This window comes from Halictus rubicundus, chromosome 11 (assembly GCF_050948215.1).
Source record: "Halictus rubicundus isolate RS-2024b chromosome 11, iyHalRubi1_principal, whole genome shotgun sequence".
NCBI lineage: Eukaryota > Metazoa > Arthropoda > Insecta > Hymenoptera > Halictidae > Halictus > Halictus rubicundus.
Window position 1 is genome coordinate 11,955,095 of NC_135159.1, and position 12,424 is coordinate 11,967,518.

Genomic DNA, 12,424 nt, shown 5'->3' on the forward strand with positions numbered 1-12,424 from the left:
TCGAAATCTCATTTTAGGGAAAAGATTCTTTCTAATTAGCTTAGCATTTAAAGGTTAGTTATCCAGGGTTAAGGTAAGTGTCTCTAACAATTTGATCACCCACTGTAATTACCATTCCGTGTATTGTAATCGTCCGTGTCGAATTCGCCCAATAAAACCTCGCCAGGGGCGTGACCGTGCACCGTTCGAGAAGCAGACGGGTGTGCAAAAATTTCTTTCGCAAGCGGCCGTCTTGAGATTCGCCGAAAAGTTTGGTCGAGTGCAAAGAGCTGGGGGTTCGCGAAATTCGCGAAATGGGGCGTCGAACAAAGCGACTCTATCTGTTCGCTTTCTCTCTCTCTCTCTCTCTCCCTCTCTTCGCGTTCAACGGCTCAGTTAATACGCCATCTTCTTGAAATAGAGTGCAGCTGACATTCATCCTGCTGCTGAATTTTCCCTAACCCCTTCCCCTAAACTGTGATACCTTCTTGGAAAATTGTGTACGCGAAATTTCCAACTAATCGGACCACGAAAACCCTCGAATTTCGAAATTTTTGTGATTCGCAGTTAAGGGATGGTTTACCCTCTTGAAATTGTTCTAGAGGAAATGTAAAATTACTTTACAATATTTTTTGGTGTCAGAAACTGTAGCGATAGAATGTTCTAGGCAAGTTATATTTCTCATTGCGACACAACTGCTTTTGATAATTTGGTAAAATAAGTTATCCTTACAGTGGATCCAAAAAATATTTGAAATTTCCCTTTCTTGAAAAATAATATTACTGAAACAAGACTCGAAGAATAATTTTTAACTGAACGGTGACCTAGGTATCACAATTTAGGTGTGTAAAGTTGAGAGAGGACTCAACGAATAATTTTTAACTGGACGGGGGTGCTTTAAGTATCGCAATACAGGGGCGCAGAGCCAAAAAATTCTGAAAAAAGCATTTTCGACCGGCGTAATTATTGACCACGGGTACGCGTCGACCCCGGTGCAGGCAAACAGAGTTCGAAGAAAAAGAAGTAGAGAAGGAAACGGGCGGAGTGGATGCAAGTAAAGCGTAATAATAAACGGAGAAAATGGCGGCTGAGCTCGAGCCACAGGAAACGTGTATAATACGGAAGAGTAGACGTATAGAGTATATGTATGTATATGGAAGCATGCGGTTCGTGTTTGCAGACTTACTCGGGGTATTTCACGTTTGGTAGAGCCTTCAGGAAGCAACGCTGGCGCAGGATACCCTCCCACAGTTGAACACCGACAATACCGAATATGAAGAAGACGAAGAAACATAGCAGAAGAACGTTGCCCAGCATGGGAAGAGTGTCCAGCAGCAGCATCACCAGTATCCTCATACCTATCAACAGATACAACCATCACAATTTAAAAAATTGATCTGCTCAGACCTTGGCGACATTTATAACACATATATTTAAGAATTGAAACACGTTTGAGAATATCTCAGTGATTATTAATTTCAAGCTTGTAAACAGGATGCTCTGTTTAAAATAAGCTCTCCAGACTTTGTTTACTGCCAGTCTGAGGATCTCCGTGATGCGTCAATTTCAAAAATTCCAGCAGTCATCAAATCATCAAAATCACGAAATTTAATCGACATCAACCTAAACCTTGGCGGAGGTCTGCGAGTGTACATCGAACTCGATTATGTTTCCAGTTAAGATTTAGGGCGAAACGATCGAAAGCTACTGTATGCAAACAAAGAGACTGAACGATAGAGTGTGCGCATAATGCGAAGTTACAGATTATGCTACGAGTCGTGAGCGTATTACAGCTTAGTGTGTAGAGGCCTTCTAAATGATGGAAATGAACAATCGAAGGAATGTACGGGGCGCTTATAAGCTTAGGCTATTTTCGGCCGCAGTTCGTCAAGTGTCAAAGTACAATTCCGTGCAGAAGTTTTCGGACAGTTACAGTGGCTGGCAAAAATCAATGCTGGATAGAATACTATTGTCGAGGAGCGAAAAACTTGAGTGTTAACTATCGACAGGTGAGAGCAAAAACATGATACAAAGGACAAAGAACATTTGCATAAACATAAGAGGAGAATATTTTGCGAAGGCAAGGAAAAGAACTGAACGCCGAAACAACGCGCTATCTGCGCCATCTGTCGACGTGTTGAACGTATAGTCCAACAACTATAGCTCGCAAAAATGATCCGGTCAAATAGATCAAGTCATTGTGATTCATTTCCACCGTGGTAAGTATTTTTGTTAAAAATGTATACAAATTGAATTACTATACCACGAATCTTTATGCAAAATAAATAGTTTCTGTGTAAATTCCAGGAAACAAAAATTTAATAAAAATATATTTCTTCATAGCATACCGGGCGTCCCAAATATGTATTTCCTTGAAAAGGGTCATTCTTGAGGTCATTTGAAGAAGCTTTTTCCTTTGAGGAATTCTTCTCCACTATTAACTCGTTAACGAAAACGCGGAGAATATTTTCGCAAAGGAAAAAGTTGCTTCGAATGACCTCAGGAATTATTCTTTTAAAGTGCAACATTTTTGAGACACGCTGTGTAACTAATATACGCTTAAACTCTTCTGTTTTCATTTTTATCGGAAAAATACATAAATTTCGCAGTCCAGCGACAACCTTCCAGAAGTTTCACCCCAAAGCGCCAAAAACTGGTAAGCAAAAAATTGCCTGGTATTTTTATTGAGGTCCCTGAACAACAAACAAGCGGAAGCTTAAAAAAAAACTCGAAACGCTGTTTGGGTCACCGAAGTTTCCTCGTCAGCGACTGTTGTTCAATTTAACCTTTTAATCCTCGGAGTCCTGCGAGTTCTAGGCCTATGCCCGAGTCATTTCTGACCCACGCCGATATTTCACTACAATTTTCTTTCTATGTAAGATGGAGGCTCGGGACCGGCTTTCGCCCTGTTTCGGATGACGAAGAAGAAGAAGGGAATAGCGATTCTCTTATTTCGAAATGAAAAGCGTCGTCTTATACCGGAATAAAATTGTACGTATTGAGCCCGGAAAATCGTAAAAACCTTATTATTATGAATTATTCTGAAAATATTAGTGTGTTCTAGTCGTCAGTCCGATAATCATTTGCTCGTCAACGTCTGCAGCGGAAGTTGTTCACGCCAGAACCGAATAACTCGGTTTCACAGAAGAGTGTTCATTGCGCTGTCTATTCCCGCGAGCTGTTGCACAACTGTTCTCAAAAACAAGTCGAACCGGGCTAAAAATCGTTAAATGGATCACCGCAAAGTTTCTCAAGGAGACGGCGAAGAGAACTTTTCCCTGGATTCCCGTTTATGCGCTGAAAATCTGTCACTGTCCGCTGACAAAAGTATCTCTCTCGAGAAAACTATCTTGTGTGCACCCAATTCGTAGCGTGCCTCAATGCCTAGGAAAAAAATTCGATGAAAAAATATGTTCGCATTTAACATTTAAAAAAAAAGTTACTTTTCTCCACTCTTAAAGTACCATGCACTTTCGTTCTTCCCGCCAGGAACCAGATAAATAAAGGGTTTTTCTATTTGCGTCTCGAGGGGGAATGATAATGTCACCTGTCAACTGTAACCGGAAGCGTAGCTCGAGTAAAGGTAGATGCGACGTACTGAGTTGTTGGATATATAGATTATAGATAGGGAGACTAATACGGCGTACATACAGAGGCTCTTCATCATTTGTTCATCGAAATCGCGCGGAAATAAGTCGTTTCAAGTTCATTCATTGTCTGTGGGTCGCGGGCAGCCTGTAACAATTCATATTTTTACATTCTCCGCAACTACTTGCGATATTATGCACAAACAATTACTATCGAGAAGCGTCAAGTCTAAAACAATGCTGACATTTATAATTCTACATGAATTGTTTGTATTTGCATAATATTGTTAACCGGAAATTATTTAGTCTGGCAACAATTCATCTTTAGAATAGCAGACTTCTGTACAAACGTTTCGTTATCAATTCATTCAACGATTTCTGACGTCCGATAATATTTTCGTTTTTCTTGTTTCGTAAAAAGCAACTAGCGAGGTTGCACTTATGACAGAGAAAACGCGAGGTCGTTAGCGATAATGGTTGGAAAAGTCAGAGGCGACAGTGTCAGATTATTCAACAATCTAACAATCTAACTGTCCATAGCACACGTAGACACATGAAAAAGAAATGTGCAGAAATGTGCAGTCGGTTCGAGCGCAGATCGAAATCACCGGGCATTACTCAGGCGCGTACGAGCGCCGATAAAACTCACGTGTATACGGCAATGCATGCATATTGTAAAATCGATGAGAGGGAGTTTGTCATGCGAATAGAAGTGTCAACAATTTTTTGCCGATTGTGCTCCCCATACTCACTCGGAATTCTGTTGATGGCGCGCAGGGGTCTTAGAACTCTTATTGTTCGTATCGCCGATAAATTCATGTTCTCCACGTTCAAGCAGTACTCCAGGGCGCTGCAAAAAGTCCAAAACATACGTTTTTCTCTGTTATCTCGTATCAATTTCCCTCGTCCACGTTTATGCTTCTCTTATTTGCTAGCCGTTGATTCATGTGAACAAGAAAGTCTTGGAACGTAGAAATTGGATAACGTTTGGAGGATTTGTTGTTGCTCCGAAAGAGGATTTTTAGGAACGAGATTGCACTCTAACAAATTGATGTAAACAATTTTTGTATACCAATTTTTTCTATGGATAAACACGACAATCGATCACACATATTTTTCAACATTTGCAATGACTTCCCATTTATCAGGTAGACGACTATAAGGAGTCGTTAGGATAATAAACTCTAATGTTTGTGGTATTATTTTATACGTATGATATAATAATTTAAAATAACTGAATCTAATGTTTCATTTTCCTGACATACAACACGTCATCGGGAATCGAACCTGGCCTGTTTCTGGTGGTAGCCGATCACTCTACGCACTGAGCCACCGAGCTACTTACCAAACTTCACTTTCCTGATGTACATATATAGATTAGAATTAAAATATTCTTGAATCCATTATATAATATTGCAAAAAGATCTAAAATACCCTGAAAATTGTCAGAACAAACAGCATGTTACATTAAACAGCATTGTAACTTGCAAATAAAATAAATTGACCATTTATTTTTCGAAAAAGAGTAAGTGTAAACTGGGCAAGTGGTAAACTGGGCCAAAGAATTTCTCCGAAATTTTCATTTGGCTTTTCTGGTTTCCTGTTCGTCGAGGTTGCATTGCACCAAGATTTTCCCTTTCCCGACCGTACTATAGCGGGACCGTGTCGTAGAAATGTCATGTTATACGGAGCTTGCCTTGTATTTAGAATTTTCCGTGTGGAATTGAATTCGAGTCTATTTAACGAGACAACTACCAACTCAATTTAACGGTCCTGCCGAAGTTCCATTGCATAAGTGGCTCTGCGTTACTGTAATGCTGTTAAATGCTACACGAAATAGGTGACAAATTCAATTATAGGATCTTTATCATTTGGACCACTTTCGCAATTAAAAATTCGATTAATTCTATCCTTTACCTAGAAAGATACTGATAGACTTTGAATGACTCTTCTACATAAAAAAGGAGCTACAAAATCCTCTTGTAGATATTAAATAATATTTCTTAAATTATTTATTCAATAAATACTATTCATCAGATATCTATTTATTAAATAATATTTATATCAAATGATACTTCTTGAAAACAATTATTACATTATATTACTAAGAACATTTGTTAGTTAGTGACTGAAATTATTGTTAAATATTCGCTAAGAAATTCCTAACCGTGAAATCTCTAGATTTTTAAGAAATGTTAAAAGAACTGCCAACAGTTAATAACATTATCAGTTGATTGCTTTCGTTAAACTAACAATAAGACTGCAATTCGATCCGCCATTCGTACGTTCGTACGTTCAAACGAATTCGGATCTTCGTAAAACACAATAACAAGACTCTGCATAAACATCCGCAGTCCAGTTATGCTTCTCCTACACGTTTAATTAATACCTCGGTTTGCAATAACGAATCAGCGCCATAGGGATCATTTCAATCTAAATTTAATAAACGGGAATGTTTTCGATCCGTATAGAAGGAAGCATAATATTATTTCATTCTTATTAATAGTTAATCCTCGCGCGTTATTGTCCTCCATTAGCGGGCTGTGGATTTTATGGATTTATTACAAAAATTTGAAAGCGTTGACAAATTTAAAAAACTGAAAAATATCCATACACTATTTTCAATTTATTCAACCTTTGCTTAATCAAATGATTCATTATACAATCTATCTATGAATTAAAATTAATAGAAATGAAAGAAATGTCTAAGTATAATTATACTTGCTTTTATTTGACTTGTGCAGAAGATTTCTATTTTGCATATAGGTGGAAAGTGTGTATGTATTTGTCTTACATTCTCAGATACTATGGTATGTAATCCTAATATTGGGTTAAGTGGAAAGTTTGTTCTGTTTCGTGTCACGAGATAATAGTCCTACTTTTGAACCATTGTAATTAACCTAATTCTATTAAAATATCCTTAGACGGTTTATTTCACTGTAAAAACAGATTGTAAAAATACGAAATTACAAAGACTGTGATATTTTATCAAAAAATATTTCCACATTCGAAATTGTTCTTACTCTAAAAAGTGAAAATATAACAAAAAAAAAATGAAAAGTCGAAATGTAATACTGAAATAAATAAGAGCTCGAAAATATAATTATGAAATGAATAAAAAATCGAAATATCGGTAACAATGAAAATAAATGAGTCATCCAGCGCAGCAATGGAAATTAATATTGATTAAATACAATCGTACGAATATAATTGAATGACGTATTTGCGAGTAAATTGCGAGCATCTGTTAGCGAAGCCATCATCGTAATGGCAGATGAAGTGAACGTCTCTTTATAGCTTGTTGCGGCTGACGTAAAATAACGCCATTTTATAAGGCAAGGATACGATGCAAGTGCCAGTAAACTTGAAAATCCTGTTCAGGTGTGTTGCTCTCGTTCCTTAACATGCCTATTGAATTCTGCATTTAAAAAAGCAGACGCTGACATTTTAAAACAAATTCCTTCAATTCGTATCCTCGGATTAGCGACAAAAGCCTTTTCAAGCTTCACAATTCAGAAACGAAGAAATTATAAGCCTTCGGTATTAAAGCTCGAACAAATTATGAATCTTTGAACAAACTGCTGGCTTTCATGACCGGTGCTCTATTTCGAGGCAATTATTAATTAGGCGTGTTGTGTTCGTAGCGTGTCCAGCGAATGAACATAATTAATTAAACGAAAAAGCAACATTTATGATAGCCCACTTCGTGTTGAAATTTACACGGTAATTCTATTCCAGGTTCACTGAAAGGTACCATTGTAATCAAAGTAAAATAATGGTATCATTATTTATTCATTTTTATATAAATTATAAATTGTTTTCCGCAAAAAAATTCTTAAAATTTTTTCATTTCAGTTTCATACGTGCTACATACTAAGAAATGCCATAAGGGTCTCGCGTAACGCGTCGACTGCAGATTCAGCGCCCATAAAAATCCCGTTTATCGAAGCAATTTGTTTAATGAAGCGGAAACTGAAAGTGAAGATCTACCAATAGCGATTGCTCTTTGAACCTCCTTACATCTCATGGATCTTCACGACAATATGCTCGCTACGCCTAGGTACGTTGCCATAAAAATTGATCCTCCTGACTGGACAAAGAATCCAGTCAACCATACGCAGGTCAGGCCGTTAACTTTTACTGATTGGCTTCAGTCCTTTGACAAATTATGCTCACAGCTTGTCGCAAAAGTCCTACGTACACCTGCCAAATTTTTATATTTAATATTCAAACCTCCTAATCTTTCGGATAAGGACGCCGAGATTTTAAATATTTGTTCATTTAGTAAATTAAATTGATTCCGACAAAATTATTTGGCAAATTAATTTCTTTGGGTATATATTATTTTTACAATATTACTAAAAATATGGATAGCAAGTACTTGTTGTCTTTTATAAAGTAATGCAAAATATTCACTTTTAGTGCTCGGTAAACCCAGTGTTGAGAAGGAAAATTCTACAACGATGGAACATAATGAAAATCAAAATATGCATGAATGGAAACCGTGAGTGGTCCCGCAAACTGCGTACTTTTTAATGGGAGGTTAATATTGAAATAAGGTGTTAAACGCTGAGAGGAGAATGAGCAAGAGAAAGAATAGAACTTACCCGGCAGCCACGATAAAAAAGTCGAGCCTGTTCCAGGAGTCGGCGAGGTAGGTCCCTTTCCCGTAGATCCCCATCGCGACCATTTTGATTGTCATCTCCAGGGCGAAGAAGGCGAAAATTATGTCGTCGAACATCTGTAAGCAGGTCCGCGTAAACGGAGAAGGACTCTGATTAGGCGAGAGGACGCTTTAATTCAATCGGGCGCGTAGTCGATCAAGGACACTCGACACGAGTTCCATTACTCATCGACACCAGATGTTGGTTCCTCGTGTTTGCCTCCGTTTTCTCCGCCGACCGTGCAAATTCTGAAGCGTTAGGGGGCAAGGTAAACAGGGCAATTAATCAATTCACCTCTCACACTACCGGTAGCTGTTTTTGATTCTATCTCACCCCCGGAGACCGCCGCGTGAACTTCCGGTACTTCCCGTTCGTACCGACTACAGTACTGTCTCCGTAACTGTCGCAAAGGTCTCTACCGTAACTGTCCAAATGGCATCCCCACCAATGGGGGGATCCCCCTCGGAGTCAGTCAAGTGGTAAACACGCTCGACCACCACTACTTTTTCATCATATATGTATGCAGTGGATGTTCAAATCAAGATTCCAAGATAATCGGTCATTTTTTTAATGGAATCTCATACTTTCATTTTGACATTCTTATAGAGCATGAAAAGACGAATCCAACGAGTACCATGACCATACCATTACGATCATTTGATCTCGAGATATTCTTGTCTGAAAGGTAAGATATTTTATTCTTTCAGACACAAATATCTCCGGATTAAATTATCGAAATGGTGTGGTTATTATACTCTTTCGACTCGTCTTTTCATGCTCTACAACAATATCTAAGAAAAAACATAAGGCCCCGCTAAAAAAAATATCGAATATTTTTCCCCGCGAGCAAATGCAACAGATAAACGTTTAAGATTTCAAATACAGTGACTTCTCTATATTTGTCGCCAAGGCCTGGGTGATAAACGTCGCGGAGTTATCCCCACTACCTCGAGAGGCCCCGGACGTCGAGGAGTGTAAACATAACACGGCTCATGGCTCCTGGACGATACACGACGCAGGTAGGACCCGCGTTGTTGACATATATCGAGAATTCACTGTACCTCGTGAGTTATAATACGAAAAAATTTGTCAAGGTTAGGCGCGCGTCGTCAAAGAAGTTGTTCTACGGAGGAAACACGGTGGAACAAATGTAATTTTCGCAGATGAGAGAAAATTTAATATTTTCGGGTCTGATGGGCGAAAACTGTTACGGCGTTAAGCGAATGAGTAGCTTCGCACTGGAAATCTCAGGCCAACCGTGAAACATGCTGGACGAAGTGTAATGGTTCGCGATTCGGATGCTAGAATTGGTTCATTAGGGCGAATTAGGACTGATGGATTCTAGATGGAGATTTGGAAAGAAGGTGCAGCAAACGTTGACGTAAACAAACAAATAATAAACTAATTTTATTCATGCAGCATTTTCCAGACAACTTGTAACACAGAATGGTCTGTATTACAAGTCACAATTTGTGTCCTATTTTACGAATAATCGTAATTTTTAATTTATTTATACCATTTCTTAACAGTTTAACATATTCTGCTTCTCGAAACGTTTTTTTTTTTTCTATAGACTCTCTTCGCGGCGTGTAGAGCACATGATTTTCCAAGAATGAAATTCCCCGGCTGAAAGTAGCGCAATTTATTTAATGCATTGTGCATAACGCAATCCGGGCGCGCTTTGTGCTCGCGCACGATCTTTCGTTCACGGTTTCCCGCGAAGAAAAAAAAAAGCACGAAATCTAACTTGCAGCGAGGGCGCACGTGAAACATTTCTGGAAGACTGCGTGCTCACCAAGTCGAACGAAATTTTATTTCTTGGGGGAAAAACGGATAATAAAGTCACTGTGCAGGAAACGGCACTAACTTTCCGGGCGACCTAACTGGGAAAAATCGTCCGAGAATCTTATTCCAGTTTCAACAACTGTAATCCGATTGGCGGACATAAATTAAAATACATTTACAAACCGGGGATTTATTGCTGCGAGCCGTGTCTCGGAATATTACGATCTGTGTTCTCCAGAAAATTGGAAAAAGGTCTTACAAAATTGGTCGTATTTCCTAAATCAAATTTCATTGATAATAATAACTTCCATGAATACATTTGTCACATTTTTGCGAGTAAAATGAGCCCGAACACGACATAATTACAAACGCGCTTGATTGTTTAAAACACGATTTCTGTAGAACCTCTATTATCCGAACCGATGATGACTTACACTCGTGTCTTAGAGTCGCAACATAACTTTCAAAATTCAACTCCAACGTGCCGGTAATTCTGCCGTTCAAAGTCTGAATATCTCATGTCTGATAAGTTCGGATAATAGAGGTTCCACATAATCGTGGATTAAGCCATTAAATACGATCGAAACAGTATCGTGTTTGGTATCATTTTAACCGGAAAAGTGTCGCCCACGTACCGGTAAAATTTTCATTAAAAAATAATAATAAACACCAGAGTTATGTCACTGAATTAGTATTGTCTCTTTGCATTCTCGGTATTCTTTGCGACGCTCTAGCATCAGTGTTTGAAGCATCTAGACTTTGAAGTTTTCGCAAGTATCGGGGCATTACCGTGGTGCAGCAACAATAAATCCACCTAATCGTTTCCAGATCTGTGAAGCTCGAGGGAATGGGAAGAACTTGGTCGCAGAACGGCTGGAAAATTCCCGATCGAAGATTACGATTCTCGCGTTGCAAGCTTTTAATCAGACCGTGGAGGATCGTAATTGCAGCGTTTACGGTTCGGAAAAGTGAAACGCGAAGCAGCAGGCGGTCGGGCAGCGACGGCCGGGTAAAATGGAGGCGTGCATGCAAGGACAAGCGTGATTTAACGGTCTCGTTTCTTTTCGACGCTCGTTACACTGTTCCCCTAATGGGACACGGACACGTAAGTACATACATATATGTACATAGATGCATGCATACGCGTATTATACGCCGACTGGTACCTACTTGTAATATTTTACAGCGATTTGTCACGCACTGGTCGTCGACGCACGGCTGATACATCCCCAGCGTGATGCAATTCAAAAGAATCACCATCATGCTCACCCTCTCGAACCACGTGGATACTGTGTTAAGGAAAATCCTGTGCTGTTGTGGACTGAGAATATTAATTAACAGGTATGTCACTCCGAATCAACCCTCACACCGACCAAACTCACCTTATTGCAGATTATATTCATCACTTTACCATAGTTGCCAGACGAGGGGAGGGGGCACGAATTTAGGGGAAAAACTTACCCTCCCCTAGCCTTCCAGTCACGTGACACAGGCACGGAAGAGGGGGAAGTTAGAGTGGGGACACGAGTCTCGATCTGGCGACTATGCCTTTTCTAGATCAAATTCATAGCAATACTCTTGAGAAGATTTTCCTGAAACTCATTAATTCACTAATTACGAGTATCCCTGTTCGTTTGAGAGCTTGAACAGGTTTCTTACAAATAAATAATAGGCAAACTCAGTACTTCAATGGCTACGAATTTCCCAATTGATTTAAAAGCCCGAACAGCAAAATTACGGCCCCGGACCACAATGCACCGCGCCCCGGTCGATCAATGAATCATTTGATCAAATTTTTTTCCGAGTTCCGTCGGTTGTCGATGCGACAAATTGACTGAGCGATTATTCTCCTTTCCCGGCGGTATAAACGATTAATTCCTCGGCGGGGAGGCCAAGTAGGTGGGTATAGTAATCGGCAGCTATACCCCGACGTCGAGAGAAAACCCATTCGCCAATTGAACCGGTATTATGACATTTCAGTCAGAAAACGAATAAAACGATCGATCGACGAGACGAGACTCGCGATAATCTCCCTGATCGATCACCGTTGCCGAGTGACTGTTAACCTAAACACTATCCTCCGCGGGTGCGTGAACTGGGCTTTATTCGACGCCGGATAAACGCACGGTCCTGTTGACATTTCGCCTAAACGGCCGTGCGGCGAATTAGGCTCAACCCGGTCCCCTAACTTGCGAAACAAGACGGTGGCCTAATAGGACAGGATGCTACTTCATGGTACGTCGCACGTACTGGGTGAGTCTCGTAACTGGCGAGTTATTTGAAATCATGTTACGAGTCTCACCTTGTACACCTGTTAGGGGAATCAAAATGGTATTTGTACAATAATTTTCGTTCGTGGCAATTTCGTGTGAAGATGTAGAGGGTAAGTCTTTACCTTACGTTTATTGA

General features: G+C 39.6%; 1 protein-coding gene across 3 annotated transcripts in view; it reads right to left on the reverse strand.

Moving 5' to 3' along the window:
• The window catches only part of Ca-alpha1t (Ca[2+]-channel protein alpha[[1]] subunit T), a 127,218-nt gene that overhangs the window by 85,211 nt on the left and 29,583 nt on the right, over positions 1-12,424 (reverse strand). For all 3 annotated transcript variants that reach the window (XM_076796654.1, XM_076796655.1, XM_076796653.1), the window contains exons 2-5: positions 11,186-11,297; positions 8,174-8,307; positions 4,319-4,416; positions 1,166-1,337 (exon numbers count right to left, since the gene is read on the reverse strand). In XM_076796654.1, the coding sequence (XP_076652769.1) occupies positions 1,166-1,337; positions 4,319-4,416; positions 8,174-8,307; positions 11,186-11,297 (516 nt within the window). The remainder of the gene's footprint in view (positions 1-1,165; positions 1,338-4,318; positions 4,417-8,173; positions 8,308-11,185; positions 11,298-12,424) is intronic.